The sequence below is a fragment of the Chroicocephalus ridibundus genome, unplaced genomic scaffold, assembly GCF_963924245.1.
Source record: "Chroicocephalus ridibundus unplaced genomic scaffold, bChrRid1.1 SCAFFOLD_813, whole genome shotgun sequence".
Classification (NCBI taxonomy): domain Eukaryota; kingdom Metazoa; phylum Chordata; class Aves; order Charadriiformes; family Laridae; genus Chroicocephalus; species Chroicocephalus ridibundus.
The window spans coordinates 1-14,954 of NW_026961188.1; the positions used below are offsets into that span (position 1 = coordinate 1).

Below are 14,954 nucleotides of genomic sequence, written 5' to 3' on the forward strand. Positions count from 1 at the left end.
GCCCTCCCCCATCCCCCCGGAGCATGGGGAGGGGGGGGACGACACACGGGGGGATGGGGGGGGGGATGGGGAGGGGGGTCACCCCCAGCCGCCTGGGTCGTGCGTGTCCCCCCCGGGCCCCCCCTTAACCCTGACCCCCCCCCCCGGTGTCTCCCCCCACAGGTCGGTGCCCGGTGAGGCCCCGGGGGGCTGGGACCGTGTGTGTGTCCGTGTGTGTCCCCCCCCGCCGCCATCCGTGTGTGTGTGTCCCCCCCCCCGCCATCCGTGTGTCCGTGTGTGTGTCCCCCCCCCCAAAAAAAACCGCCGCCATGGCCCCCCCTGCCCCGCCCTGCGCAGCCTCCTGCTCACCGCCGTCCTCGTCACCTCGGCCACCCAAGGTAGGACCCGGGGGGGGCCACCATGGGGGGGGGGGGTGTCATTGTGTGGGGGGGGTGTCATTGGGGGGGGGGGTCATTGTTGGGGGGGGGTTGGGCCTGGTCACCTGGGGTCCCCCTTTTTTGGGGGGGGAGGGGGGGTGTCTCCCCCAGACACCCGGCTCCACTATGGGGGGGGTGGCGGGGGGGCCGGGGGGGGGGCGCCCGCCCCCTTTTTGGGGGGGTCCCCTTTTGGGGAGGGGGTCCCGGTCCCCTTATTTTCTTTGGGGGGGGCACCAGGACCCTCAAGTCCCCCTTTGGGGAGGGGGGGTCCCGGTCCCCTGGGCCCCCTTTCTTTTGGGGTGGGGGCCAGGGGGGGCCACCAGGACCCCCAAGTGCCCCTTTTGGGGAGGGGGTCCCGGTCCCCTTATTTTTTTTTGGGGGGGGACACCGGGACCCCCAAGTCCCCCTATGGGGAGGGGGTCCCGGTCCCCTGGGCCCCCTTTTTTTTGGGGGGGGGTGTCACCAGGACCCCCAAGTCCCCTTTTTGGGGGGGGGGACGACACCAGGACACGTGGGGCTGGGGGGCGCCAGGCCCTGGGGGGGTGTGTGGGGCCGGGTCCCCCCTCTGTGGGGCGTGCGGGGGACCCCAACATGTGGGGCACAGGGGACCCTTAACGAGGGGGGACACAGGCGTGGGGGGCTGGGGGGGTCCTCGGCGCGTGGGGCTGGGGGGGCGGGGGTCCCCATTGCCATGTGGGGCAGGGGGTCCCAGGCGTGTGGGGCCGGGGGTCCCCATTGCCATGTGGGGCAGGGGGTCCCTGTTGCCATTTGGGCTGGGGGTCCCCATTGCCGTGTGGGGCAGGGTGACCCAGATGTGTGGGGCAGGGGACCCTGGCATGTGGGGCTGTGGGTCCCCAATGCTGGGGCAGGGGGTCCCTGTTGCTGTGTGGGGCAGGGGATCCCAGGTGTGTGGGGCAGGGGTGTCCCCGTTGCCGTGTGGGGCTGGGGCTCCCCGTTGCCATGTGGGGCAGGGGGGTCCCCATTGCCATGTGGGGCAGGGTGACCCAGGCATGTGGGTCAGGGGGATCCCTGTTACCATGTGGGTCAGGGTGACCCAGATGTGTGGGGCAGGGGGTTCCCCGTTGCCGTGTGGGTCAGGGTGACCCAGGTGTGTGGTGCAGGGGAATCCCTGTTGCTGTGGGTTGCATGTGCGGCAGGGGGATCCCTGTTACCGTGTGGGTCAGGGTGACCCAGGTGTGTGGGGCAGGGGGGTCCCCATTGCCATGTGGGTCAGGATGACCCAGGCATGTGGGTCAGGGGGTTCCCTGTTGCTGTGTGGGTCAGGGTGACCCAGATGTGTGGGGCAGGGGGGTGTCACCCCCTTGCCGTGTGGGGCAGGGGGGGATTCCCTGTTGCCGTGTGGGGCTGTGTGTGGGGTGTGTGTCACCCTGTTGCCGTGTGGGGCAGGGGGATCCTTGTTGCCGTGTGGGTCAGGGGGTGTCGCCCCGGTGCCGTGTGGGGCAGGGGTTCCCCATTGCCGTGTGGGGCAGGGGGTGTTGCCCCGGTGCCGTGTGGGGCAGGGGGATCCCTGTTGCCGTGTGGGGCAGGGTGACCCAGGTGTGTGGGGCAGGGTTCCCCATTGCTGTGTGGGGCAGGGGGTGTCGCCCCGTTGCCGTGTGGGTCAGGGTGACCCAGGTGTGTGGGGCAAGGGGTTCCCTGTTACCGTGTGGGTCAGGGTGACCCAGGCACGTGGGGCAGGGGGATCCCAGGTGTGTGGGTCAGGGTTCCCCATTGCCGCGTGGGGCAGGGGGTGTCGCCCCGTTGCCGCGTGGGGCAGGGGCTCCCCATTGCCGCGTGGGGCAGGGGGTTCCCTGGTGCCGTGTGGGGCAGGGGGATCCCAGGTGTGTGGGGCAGGGTTCCCCATTCCCGTGTGGGGCAGGGAGTTCCCCCGTGCCGTGTGGGGCAGGGGGATCCCAGGTGTGTGTGGCAGGGTTCCCCATTGCCGCGTGGGGCAGGGGGATCCCAGGTGTGTGGGGCAGGGTTCCCCGTTGCCGTGTGGGGCAGGGGGTGTTGCCCCGTTGCCACGTGGGGCAGGGGGTTCCCCAGTGCCGTGTGGGGCAGGGGGTTCCCCATTCCCGTGTGGGGCAGGGGGATCCCAGGTGTGTGGGTCACGGTTCCCCGGTGCCGCGTGGGGCAGGGGGTTCCCCGGTGCCGTGTGGGTCAGGGTGACCCAGGTGTGTGGGTCAGGGTTCCCCATTCCCGTGTGGGGCAGGGGTGTCGCCCCGTTGCCGTGTGGGGCAGGGGGTTCCCTGGTGCCGTGTGGGTCAGGGTGACCCAGGTGTGTGGGTCAGGGTTCCCCATTCCCGTGTGGGGCAGGGTGACCCAGGTGTGTGGGTCAGGGTTCCCCGTTGCCGTGTGGGTCAGGGTTCCCCATTCCCGCATGGGGCAGGGGGTTCCCCGGTGCCGTGTGAGGCAGGGGGTTCCCCGATGCCATGTGGGTCAGGGTTCCCCATTGCCGTGTGGGGCAGGGGGTTCCCCATTGCCGCGTGGGGCAGGGGGTGTTGCCCCGGTGCCGTGTGGGGCAGGGGGTTCCCCATTCCCGCGTGGGGCAGGGGGTGTTGCCCCGTTGCCGTGTGGGTCAGGGTTCCCCATTCCCGTGTGGGGCAGGGGGTGTCACCCTGGTGCCGTGTGGGTCAGGGTTCCCAATTGCCGTGTGGGTCAGGGTTCCCCATTCCCGTGTGGGGCAGGGGGTTCCCTGGTGCCGCGTGGGGCAGGGGGTGTTGCGCCGGTGCCGTGTGGGGCAGGGGGTGTCGCCCCGGTGCCGTGTGGGGCAGGGGGTTCCCCATTCCCGTGTGGGTCAGGGTTCCCCATTCCCATGTGGGGCAGGGGGTGTCGCCCCGGTGCCGTGTGGGGCAGGGGGTTCCCCGGTGCCGTGTGGGTCAGGGTTCCCCATTGCCGCGTGGGGCAGGGGGTGTCGCCCTGGTGCCGTGTGGGGCAGGGGGTGTCACCCCGGTGCCGTGTGGGGCAGGGTTCCCCATTGCCGCGTGGGGCAGGGGGTTCCCCATTCCCGTGTGGGGCAGGGGGTGTCGCCCCGGTGCCGTGTGGGTCAGGGTTCCCCATTCCCGTGTTGGGCAGGGGGTGTTGCCCCGTTGCCGTGTGGGGCAGGGGGTTCCCCGGTGCCGTGTGGGGCAGGGGGTGTTGCCCCGGTGCCATGTGGGGCAGGGGGTTCCCCATTCCCGTGTGGGTCAGGGGGTGTTGCCCCGGTGCCGTGTGGGTCAGGGTTCCCAATTGCCGTGTGGGTCAGGGTTCCCCATTCCCGCGTGGGGCAGGGGGTTCCCCGTTGCCGTGTGGGGCAGGGGGTGTCGCCCCGGTGCCGTGTGGGGCAGGGTTGTCACCCCATTCCTGCGTGGGGCAGGGGGTTCCCTGGTGCCGTGTTGGTCAGGGTTCCCCATTGCCGTGTGGGGCAGGGGGTTCCCCGGTGCAGTGTGGGGCAGGGGGTTCCCCGTTGCCGTGTGGGTCAGGGTTCCCCGTTCCCGTGTGGGGCAGGGGTGTCGCCCCGGTGCCGTGTGGGGCAGGGGGTTCCCCGGTGCCGTGTGGGTCAGGGTTCCCCATTCCCGTGTTGGGCAGGGGGTGTTGCCCCGTTGCCGTGTGGGGCAGGGGGTTCCCTGGTGCCGTGTGGGGCAGGGTGACCCAGGTGTGTGGGTCACGGTTCCCTGGTGCTGCGTGGGGCAGGGGGTTCCCTGGTGCCGTGTGGGGCAGGGTTCCCCAGTGCCGTGTGGGGCAGGGGGTGTCGCCCCGGTGCCGCGTGGGGCAGGGGGATCCCAGGTGTGTGGGTCAGGGTTCCCCGGTGCCGTGTGGGTCAGGGTTCCCCATTGCCGTGTGGGGCAGGGGGTTCCCTGGTGCCGTGTGGGTCAGGGTTCCCCATTCCCGCGTGGGTCAGGGTTCCCCGGTGCCGTGTGGGGCAGGGGATGTTGCCCCGGTGCCGTGTGGGTCAGGGTTCCCAATTGCCGTGTGGGGCAGGGGTGTCACCCCGTTCCCGCGTGGGGCAGGGGGTGTCGCCCCGTTCCCGTGTGGGTCAGGGTTCCCCATTGCCGTGTGGGGCAGGGTTCCCCATTGCCGCGTGGGGCAGGGGGTTCCCCGTTCCTGTGTGGGGCAGGGTTCCCCATTGCCGTGTGGGGCAGGGGGTGTCGCCCCGGTGCCGTGTGGGGCAGGGGGTTCCCCATTACTGTGTGGGTCAGGGTTCCCCATTGCCGCGTGGGGCAGGGGTGTCGCCCCGTTGCCGTGTGGGGCAGGGGGTTCCCCGGTGCCGTGTGGGTCAGGGTTCCCCATTGCCGCGTGGGGCAGGGGGTTCCCCATTCCCGTGTGGGTCAGGGTTCCCCATTCCCATGTGGGGCAGGGGGTGTCGCCCCGGTGCCGTGTGGGGCAGGGGGTTCCCCGGTGCCGTGTGGGTCAGGGTTCCCCATTGCCGCGTGGGGCAGGGGGTGTCGCCCTGGTGCCGTGTGGGGCAGGGGGTGTCACCCCGGTGCCGTGTGGGGCAGGGTTCCCCATTGCCGCGTGGGGCAGGGGGTTCCCCATTCCCGTGTGGGGCAGGGGGTGTCGCCCCGGTGCCGTGTGGGTCAGGGTTCCCCATTCCCGTGTTGGGCAGGGGGTGTTGCCCCGTTGCCGTGTGGGGCAGGGGGTTCCCCGGTGCCGTGTGGGGCAGGGGGTGTTGCCCCGGTGCCATGTGGGGCAGGGGGTTCCCCATTCCCGTGTGGGTCAGGGGGTGTTGCCCCGGTGCCGTGTGGGTCAGGGTTCCCAATTGCCGTGTGGGTCAGGGTTCCCCATTCCCGCGTGGGGCAGGGGGTTCCCCGTTGCCGTGTGGGGCAGGGGGTGTCGCCCCGGTGCCGTGTGGGGCAGGGTTGTCACCCCATTCCTGCGTGGGGCAGGGGGTTCCCTGGTGCCGTGTTGGTCAGGGTTCCCCATTGCCGTGTGGGGCAGGGGGTTCCCCGGTGCAGTGTGGGGCAGGGGGTTCCCCGTTGCCGTGTGGGTCAGGGTTCCCCGTTCCCGTGTGGGGCAGGGGTGTCGCCCCGGTGCCGTGTGGGGCAGGGGGTTCCCCGGTGCCGTGTGGGTCAGGGTTCCCCATTCCCGTGTTGGGCAGGGGGTGTTGCCCCGTTGCCGTGTGGGGCAGGGGGTTCCCTGGTGCCGTGTGGGGCAGGGTGACCCAGGTGTGTGGGTCACGGTTCCCTGGTGCTGCGTGGGGCAGGGGGTTCCCTGGTGCCGTGTGGGGCAGGGTTCCCCAGTGCCGTGTGGGGCAGGGGGTGTCGCCCCGGTGCCGCGTGGGGCAGGGGGATCCCAGGTGTGTGGGTCAGGGTTCCCCGGTGCCGTGTGGGTCAGGGTTCCCCATTGCCGTGTGGGGCAGGGGGTTCCCTGGTGCCGTGTGGGTCAGGGTTCCCCATTCCCGCGTGGGTCAGGGTTCCCCGGTGCCGTGTGGGGCAGGGGATGTTGCCCCGGTGCCGTGTGGGTCAGGGTTCCCAATTGCCGTGTGGGGCAGGGGTGTCACCCCGTTCCCGCGTGGGGCAGGGGGTGTCGCCCCGTTCCCGTGTGGGTCAGGGTTCCCCATTGCCGTGTGGGGCAGGGTTCCCCATTGCCGCGTGGGGCAGGGGGTTCCCCGTTCCTGTGTGGGGCAGGGTTCCCCATTGCCGTGTGGGGCAGGGGGTGTCGCCCCGGTGCCGTGTGGGGCAGGGGGTTCCCCATTACTGTGTGGGTCAGGGTTCCCCATTGCCGCGTGGGGCAGGGGTGTCGCCCCGTTGCCGTGTGGGGCAGGGGGTTCCCCGGTGCCGTGTGGGTCAGGGTTCCCCATTCCCGCGTGGGGCAGGGGGTTCCCCATTCCCGTGTGGGGCAGGGGGTGTCGCCCCGTTCCCGTGTGGGTCAGGGTTCCCCATTGCCGCGTGGGGCAGGGGGTTCCCCATTGCCGTGTGGGGCAGGGTTCCCCATTGCCGTGTGGGGCAGGGGGTGTCGCCCCGTTCCCGTGTGGGGCAGGGGGTGCCACGGGCGGCCTGACCCCGCAGGGCTGAGCCGGGCCGGGCTGCCCTTCGGGCTGGTGCGGCGGGAGCTGGCGTGCGAGGGGTACCCCATCGAGCTGCGCTGCCCGGGCAGCGACGTCGTCCTGGTGGAAAACGCCAACTACGGCCGCACCGACGACAAGATCTGCGACGCCGACCCCTTCCAGATGGAGAACGTCCAGTGCTACCTCCCCGACGCCTTCAAGATCATGGCCCAGAGGTGCGCGGGCCGGGGCACGCGGGGACGAGGGGACACGGGGACACGGGGACGGGCAGGGGACATGAGGACATGGGGGATGATGGGGACACGGGGCATGATGGGGACACAGGGCCAGGCAGGGGCCATGGGGCCATGGGGCCAGGCAGGGGACACGGGGACACAGGGACACAGGGACGGGCAGGGGACACAGGGACACATGGGATGATGGGGACATGGGGCACGATGGGGACATGGGGACACGGGGACATGGGGATGGGCAGGGGACATGGGGACATGGGGACATGGGGAATGATGGGGACACAGGGAGGGGCAGGGGACACAGCGACATGGGGACATGGGGACACGGGGACACAGGGAGGGGCAGGGGACACCGCAACACGGGGACATGGGGACACGGAGACACGGGGACGGGCAGGGGACACAGGGACACATGGGATGATGGGGACATGGGGTATGATGGGGACGTGGGGACACGGGGCATGATGGGGACACGGGGATGGGCAGGGGACACAGCGACACAGAGACATGGGGACACAGGGACAGGGGGACGGGCAGGGGACATGGGGAATGATGGCGACACAGGGACAGGCAGGGGACACGGGGACACAGAGTATCATGGGGACAGGCAGGGGACACGGGGACACAGGGACACAGGGACGGGCAGGGGACACAGGGACACATGGGATGATGGGGACATGGGGCACGATGGGGACATGGGGACACGGGGACAGGTAGGGGACATGGGGACACGGGGACATGGGGACGGGCAGGGGACATGAGGACATGGGGGATGATGGGGCCATGGGGACATGGGGACATGAGGGCAGGCAGGAGACACAGAGACACGGGGACACGGGGACGGGCAGGGGCCATGGGGCCATGGGGGATGATGGGGACACGGGGACAGGCAGGGGACACAGCGACATGGGGACATGGGGACACAGGGACATGGGGACAGGCAGGGGACGCAGCGACACGGGGACATGGGGACACGGGGACACGGGGACAGGCAGGGGACATGGGGACATGGGGGATGATGGGGACACAGGGATGGGCAGGGGACACGGGGACACAGAGTATCATGGGGACACGGGGACAGGCAGGGGACACGGGGACACAGGGACACGGGGACGGGCAGGGGACATGGGGACATGGGGGATGATGGGGACAAGGGGTATGATGGGGACGTGGGGACACGGGGCATGATGGGGACACGGGGACAGGCAGGGGACACGGGGACACGGGGGACGGGCAGGGGACACGGGGACACAGGGACATGGGGACAGGCAGGGGACACAGGGACACAATGGATGATGGGGACATGGGGCATGATGGGGACGTGGGGACACGGGGGATGATGGGGACACAGGGATGGGCAGGGGACACCGCGACACGGGGACAGGGGGACACGGGGACATGGGGACAGGCAGGGGCCATGGGGACACATGGGATGATGGCGACACGGGGCACGATGGGGACATGGCGACACGGGGACAGGCAGGGGACATGGGGACACGGGGACATGGGGACATGGGGGATGATGGGGCCATGGGGACACGGGGGCATGGGGACAGGCAGGGGCCATGGGGACACATGGGATGATGGCGACACGGGGCACGATGGGGACATGGCGACACGGGGACAGGCAGGGGACATGGGGACACAGAGTATCATGGGGACATGGGGGATGATGGGGCCATGGGGACACGGGGGCATGGGGACAGGCAGGGGACATGGGGACACAGGGGATGATGGGGCCATGGGGACACGGGGACGGGCAGGGGACACAGGGACACAGAGTATCATGGGGACGTGGGGACATGGGGACGGGCAGGGGACACGGGGACACAGAGTATCATGGGGACACGGGGGGTGATGGGGACATGGGGACGGGCAGGGGCCATGGGGACATGGGGACACAGGGACAGGCAGGGGACATGGGGACACAGAGTATCATGGGGACACGGGGACACGGGGACACGGGGACAGGCAGGGGACACGGGGACACAGAGTATCATGGGGACATGGGGACATGCAGGAGCCATGGGGACACGGGGGATGATGGGGACACGGGGACAGGCAGGGGACACGGGGACATGGGGACGTGGGGGTGTGGGGACACGGCGACAGGCAGGGGACGTGGGGACACAGAGTACCATGGGGCCATGGGGACACGGGATGATGGGGACATGTAGGAGCCATGGGGACACGGGGACATGGAGGGGACATGGGGACACGGGGACATGGGGACAGGCAGGGGACACGGGGACCCAGAGTATCATGGGGACACGGGGACAGGCAGGGGACACGGGGACACAGGGACAGGCAGGGGACACGGGGACACATGGGGTGACAGGGACATGCAGGGGCCATGGGGACACAGGGGCCATGGGGACATGCAGGGGACACGGGGACACAGAGTATCGTGGGGCCATGGGGACAGGCAGGGGACATGGGGACACAGGGGACATGGGGCCGTGGGGACAGGCAGGGGCTGTGGGGACACAGAGTATCGTCGGGACATGGGGACACAGGGGACGATGGGGACACGGGGACAGGCAGGGGACACGGGGGACGATGGGGACACGGGGACAGGCAGGGGACATGGGGACACGGGGGATGATGGGACCATGGGGACAGGCAGGGGACATGGGGACAGGCAGGGGACACGGGGACACAGAGTATCATGGGGACACGGGGGGTGATGGGGACAGGCAGGAGCCATGGGGACACGGGGACGGGCAGGGGACACGGGGACATGGGGACAGGCAGGGGACACGGGGACACGGGGACATGGGGACACAGGGACGGGCAGGGGACACAGGGACACGGGGACATGGGGACACAGGGACGGGCAGGGGACACAGGGACACGGGGACATGGGGACACAGGAACGGGCAGGGGACACAGGGACACGGGGACATGGGGACACAGGAACGGGCAGGGGACACAGGGACATGGGGACATGGGGACACAGGGACGGGCAGGGGACACAGGGACATGGGGACATGGGGACACAGGGACGGGCAGGGGACGTGGGGACGTGGGGACACGGGGACGGGCAGGGGACACAGGGACATGGGGACACGGGGACACGGGGACGGCAGGGGGGGACACGGGGACAGCTGGGGGGGACACGGGGGACACGGGGATGGTGTGGGGACACGGGGGGGACACGGGGACAGCGGGGGGGGACACGGGGGACATGGGGATGGTGGGGGGACACGGGGACGGCGGGGGGGGACACGGGGACAGCTGGGGGGGACACGGGGGACACGGGGATGGTGGGGGGACACGGGGGGGACACGGGGACAGCGGGGGGGGACACGGGGTGGTGGGGACAAGGCGGGGCCGGCCCCGTGTCCCCGCAGCACCGGGGACATCTCTGCCCTGTCCCCCACGTCACTGTCCCCAAGGCCACCTGAGGGGTCCCCGGGGCCCACGTCCCCAACTCTGTGTCCCGTGTCGTGTCCCCCGTGTCCCCAATGTCCCCATGTCCTCCATGTCCCTCATGTCCCCATGGCCCCAATGTCCCCCGTGTCCCCGCTGTCCCCATGGCCCCATGTCCCCAATGTCCCCAGTGTCACACGTGTCCTCCATGTCCCTCATGTCCCCCATGTCCCCAGTGTCCCCCGTGTCCCCATGTCCCTGCTGTCCCCGTGTCCCCCATGTTCGCCGTGTCACACATGTCCCCCAGTGTCCCCCATGTCCTCAGTGTCCCCATGTCCCTCATGTCTCCCATGTCCCCAGTGTCACACGTGTCCCCCGCTGTCCCCGTGTCCCTCATGTCCCCTCTGTCCCCCGTGTCCCCCGTGTCCCCTCTGTCCCCATGCCCCCCATGTCCCCAGTGCCCCCCGTGTCCCCCAGTGCCCCCCATGTCCTCAGTGTCCCCCTGTGTCCCCATGTCCCCCATGTCTCTCATGTCCCCCATGTCCCCAGTGTCACACGTGTCCCATGTGTCCCCGCTGTCCCCATGTCCCTCATGTCCCCTGTGTCCCCCGTGTCTCCCGTGTCCCCCATGTCCCCTGTGTCCCCCATATCCCCTGTGTCCCCCGTGTCCCTCATGTCCCCAGTGTCACACATGTCCCACGTGTCCCCGCTGTCCCCATGTCCCCCATGTCCCTGCTGTCCCCCATGTCCCCAGTGTCACATGTGTCCCCCAGTGTCCCCCACATCCTCATTGTCCCCCATGTCCCCAGTGTCACACGTGTCCCACGTGTCCCCCACGTCCCCAGTGTCACATGTGGCCCCCCCGTGTCCCCACTGTCCCCAAGTCCCCCATGTCCCCAGTGCCCCTCGTGTCCCTGCTGTCCCCTGTGTCCCCGCTGTCTCCGTGTCCCCCATGTCCCCAGTGTCCCTGTGTCCCTGCTGTCCCCATGTCCCTCATGTCCCTGCTGTCCCCCGTGTCCCCACTGTCTCCGTGTCCCCGTGTCCCCCATGTGCCCTATGTCCCCACTGTCCCCGTGTCTCCCGTGTCCCCAGTGTCGTACGTGGCCCCCTGTGTCCCCGCTGTCCCCATGTCCCCCATGTCCCTGCTGTCCCCCGTGTCCCCCATGTCCCCTGTGGCCCCTCTGTCCCCATGTCCCCCATGTCCCCAGTGTCACACGTGTCCCCCACTGTCCCCCGTGTCCCCCAGGTCCCCCATGTCCCTCATGTCCCCAGTGTCCCTGTGTCCCTGCTGTCCCCATGGCCCTCGTGTCCTCAGTGTCCCCTGTGTCCCCCGTGTCCCCCATGTCCCCAGTGTCACAGGTGTCCCCCATGTCCCCAGCGTCACACGTGGCCCCCAGTGTCCCCGCTGTCCCCATGTCCCCCATGTGCCCTGTGTCCCCACTGTCCCCATGTCCCTCATGTCCCTGCTCTCCCCCGTGTCCCCCGTGTCCCCCAGTGTCCCCCATGTCCCCACTATCCCCCATGTCCCCGTGTCCCCTCTGTCCCCGTGTCCCCCGTGTCCCCAGTGTCCCCCCGTGTCCGTGCTGTCCCCATGTCCCCTGTGTCCCCCGTGTCCCCTCTGTCCCCGTGTCCCCCATGTCCCCAGTGTCCCCCAGTGTCCATGCTGTCCCCGTGCCCCCAGTGTCCCCCGTGTCCCCCGTGTCCCCTCTGTCCCTGTGTCCCCCATGTCCCCAGTGTCCCCCAGTGTCCGTGCTGTCCCCGTGTCCCCCGTGTCCCCTCTGTCCCCGTGTCCCCCATGTCCCCAGTGTCCCCCCGTGTCCGTGCTGTCCCCGTGCCCCCAGTGTCCCCCGTGTCCCCCATGTCCCCACTATCCCCCATGTCCCCGTGTCCCCTCTGTCCCCTCTGTCCCCATGTCCCCAGTGTCCCCCAGTGTCCGTGCTGTCCCCATGTCCCCCGTGTCCCCCGTGTCCCCTCTGTCCGTGTGTCCCCCATGTCCCCAGTGTCCCCCCGTGTCCCCCGTGTCCCCCATGTCCCCCGTGTCCTCAGCGCCGTGTCCCCTGTCCCCGCGCAGGTGCAACAACCGGACGCAGTGTGTGGTTGTGGCCGGTTCCGACGCCTTCCCCGACCCCTGTCCGGGGACCTACAAGTACCTGGAGGTGCAGTACGACTGCGTGCCCTACAGTGAGTCCTGCCCCACGGCGCCCCCAGCCCCACAGCGCGTCCCGCCCCACACCATCCCCAGCCCCACACCGTCCCCAGGCCCCCCCATCCCGTCCCCAGCGCCCCCCAAGCACCGTGGGGTGCAGTACGACTGCGACCCCCACAGTGAGTCCTGCCCCACGGCGCCCCCAGCCCCACAGCGCGTCCTGCCCCACAGCATCCCCAGCCCCACACCGTCCCCAGGCCCCCCCATCCCGTCCCCAGCGCCCCCCAAGCACCGTGGGGTGCAGTACGACTGCGTGCCCTACAGTGAGTCCTGCCCCACGGCGCCCCCAGCCCCACAGCGCGTCCCGCCCCACACCATCCCCAGCCCCACACCGTCCCCAGGCCCCCCCATCCCGTCCCCAGCGCCCCCCAAGCACCGTGGGGTGCAGTACGACTGCGTGCCCCACAGTGAGTCCTGCCCCACAGTGTGGCCTGCCCCATAGCGTCTCCAGCCCCACGGCATCCCCCAGGCCCCACATCCCCGTCCCAGCACCCCCCAAGTACCTGGGGGGTGCAGTGGGCCTGCGCGCCTGCCCCACGGTGCCCCACAGCGCCCCACAGCGCCCAGCCCCATAGCACCGGCTCTGTCCTGCCCCACAGCACCCAGCCCCATAGCACCCGCGGGGTCCTGCCCCACAGCGCCCAGCCCCATAGCACCCGGGGCACTGGGGGTGTCCTGCCCCACAGCGCCCAGCCCCATAGCACCCGGGGCACCGGGGGGGTCCTGCCCCACAGCGCCCAGCCCCATAGCACCTGGGGCGCCGGCGGGGTCCCCCCATAGCACCCGGGGCGCCGGTGGGGTCCTGCCCCACAGTGCCCAGCCCCATAGCACCCGGGGCACCGGGGGTGTCCTGCCCCACAGCGCCCAGCCCCATAGCACCCGGGGCACTGGCGGGGTCCTGCCCCACAGCGCCCAGCCCCATAGCACCCGGGGCACCGGCGGGGTCCTGCCCCACAGCGCCCAGCCCCATAGCACCCGGGGCACTGGCGGGGTCCTGCCCCACAGCGCCCAGCCCCATAGCACCCGGGGCACCAGCGGGGTCCTGCCCCACAGCGCCCAGCCCCATAGCACCCGGGGCACCGGTGGGGTCCTGCCCCACAGCGCCCAGCCCCATAGCACCCGGGGCACCGGGGGGGTCCTGCCCCACAGCGCCCAGCCCCATAGCACCCGGGGCGCCGGCGGGGTCCCCCATAGCACCCGGGGCGCCGGCGGGGTCCTGCCCCACAGTGCCCAGCCCCATAGCACCCGGGGCACCGGCGGGGTCCTGCCCCACAGCGCCCAGCCCCATAGCACCCGGGGCACCGGCGGGGTCCTGCCCCACAGCGCCCAGCCCCATAGCACCCGGGGCACCGGCGGGGTCCTGCCCCACAGCGCCCAGCCCCATAGCACCTGGGGCACCGGCGGGGTCCTGCCCCACAGCGCCCAGCCCCATAGCACCCGGGGCACCGGTGGGGTCCTGCCCCACAGCGGGGTCCTGCCCCATAGCACCCCCTGCCCCACTGTGCCCCACAGCTCCCCCCAACCCTGGGGGCACCCGGACACCTGGGTCCTCACCTGGGGGGGCCGGGGGGGGGTGGGGGGGTGGGGTGGGGGGGTGACTTTGGGGGGGGGGCCCCAAACCAGGGACACCCCATCGTTCTCCCCCCGCTATGGGTCTCGGGGGGGGGGGGTTAGGGGGCCGTATGACCCCCCCAGGTCCCCCGTGCCCCCTCCTTGGGGTCCCTGACCCCCATATCCCGTCCCCCCCCAGTTTGTGACACCCCCCCCAAATTCGGGGGGGGGGGCTGCGACCCCCAAGGACCCCCCCCCCCCCCCGGTGTGTGTGTCACCACCCACCCCCCCACACTTATGGGGCTGGTTTTGGGGGCTGCGTCCCCCATCATGGCGGGGGGGGGAGGGGGTGGGGTGGGGGTTGGGGGGGGGGGGGTCGGTCCCGTCTCTCTCCCCAGGTGCCGCTGCGGGACCCCCCTGACCCCCCTCCCTCCCCCCCCCCCCCGAAAAACCCCCCCAACCCCCTCCCCACCCCCCCACCCCCGACCCCCCCAAACCCCCCCACACCCCCCCCCGACCCCCCCACCCCCCCTTTTGCTTTGCAGCCGCCGCTGGAGCCGCCGCCGGGAGCGTCGGAGCCCCCCCGCGCCGCCACACGCCAAGCACACGCCAAGCACACGCCGGGCAGGCCCACGCACGCCAAGCACACGCCAAGCACCACCCCAAACGCGCCCCCCCACCCCCCCCCGGTGCAGGCCAGCCTGCGCCAAGCACACGCCAAGCACACGGCAAGCACACGCTAAGCAAGCGCGTGTACATGCTAAGCACACGCCAAGCGCACGCTAAGCACACCCGGACACGCGGCCAGGGTGTGCTGAGCACATGCTAAGCGCGTCTGTACACGCTAAGCACACGCTAAGTACACCAGTACATGCCAAGCACATGCTAAGCACACCTGCACACGCTAAGCGCACGCTAAGCACACGCTAAGCACATCTGTAGATGCTAAGCACATGCTAAGCACACCAGTACATGCTAAGCACATGCTAAGTACACTTGTACATGCTAAGCACACGCCAAGCACACACCGAGCACAGAGAACACGCTACATGAGTGCCCGGGGCACGCTTCTACACGCTAAACACGCCTGCCGGGCACTGGCACACGTTAAGCACACGCCAAGCACATGCCAAACACATGCCAAGCACCTGATAAGCACATCCTAAGCTCACGCCAAGCACATGTGAAGC

At 70.4% G+C, this 14,954-nt stretch overlaps 1 protein-coding gene across 1 annotated transcript; it reads left to right on the forward strand.

Moving 5' to 3' along the window:
- Positions 1–257: 257 nt before the first annotated feature.
- On the forward strand, positions 258–14,453 carry LOC134509123 (adhesion G protein-coupled receptor L1-like; the record flags this gene model as incomplete). Its single annotated transcript, XM_063321602.1, has 4 exons — positions 258–377; positions 6,404–6,617; positions 12,079–12,188; positions 14,310–14,453. Coding segments are annotated over exons 2-4 (307 nt in total), but the record flags the coding sequence as incomplete, so codon positions are not given.
- Between the last annotated feature and the right edge of the window lie 501 nt (positions 14,454–14,954).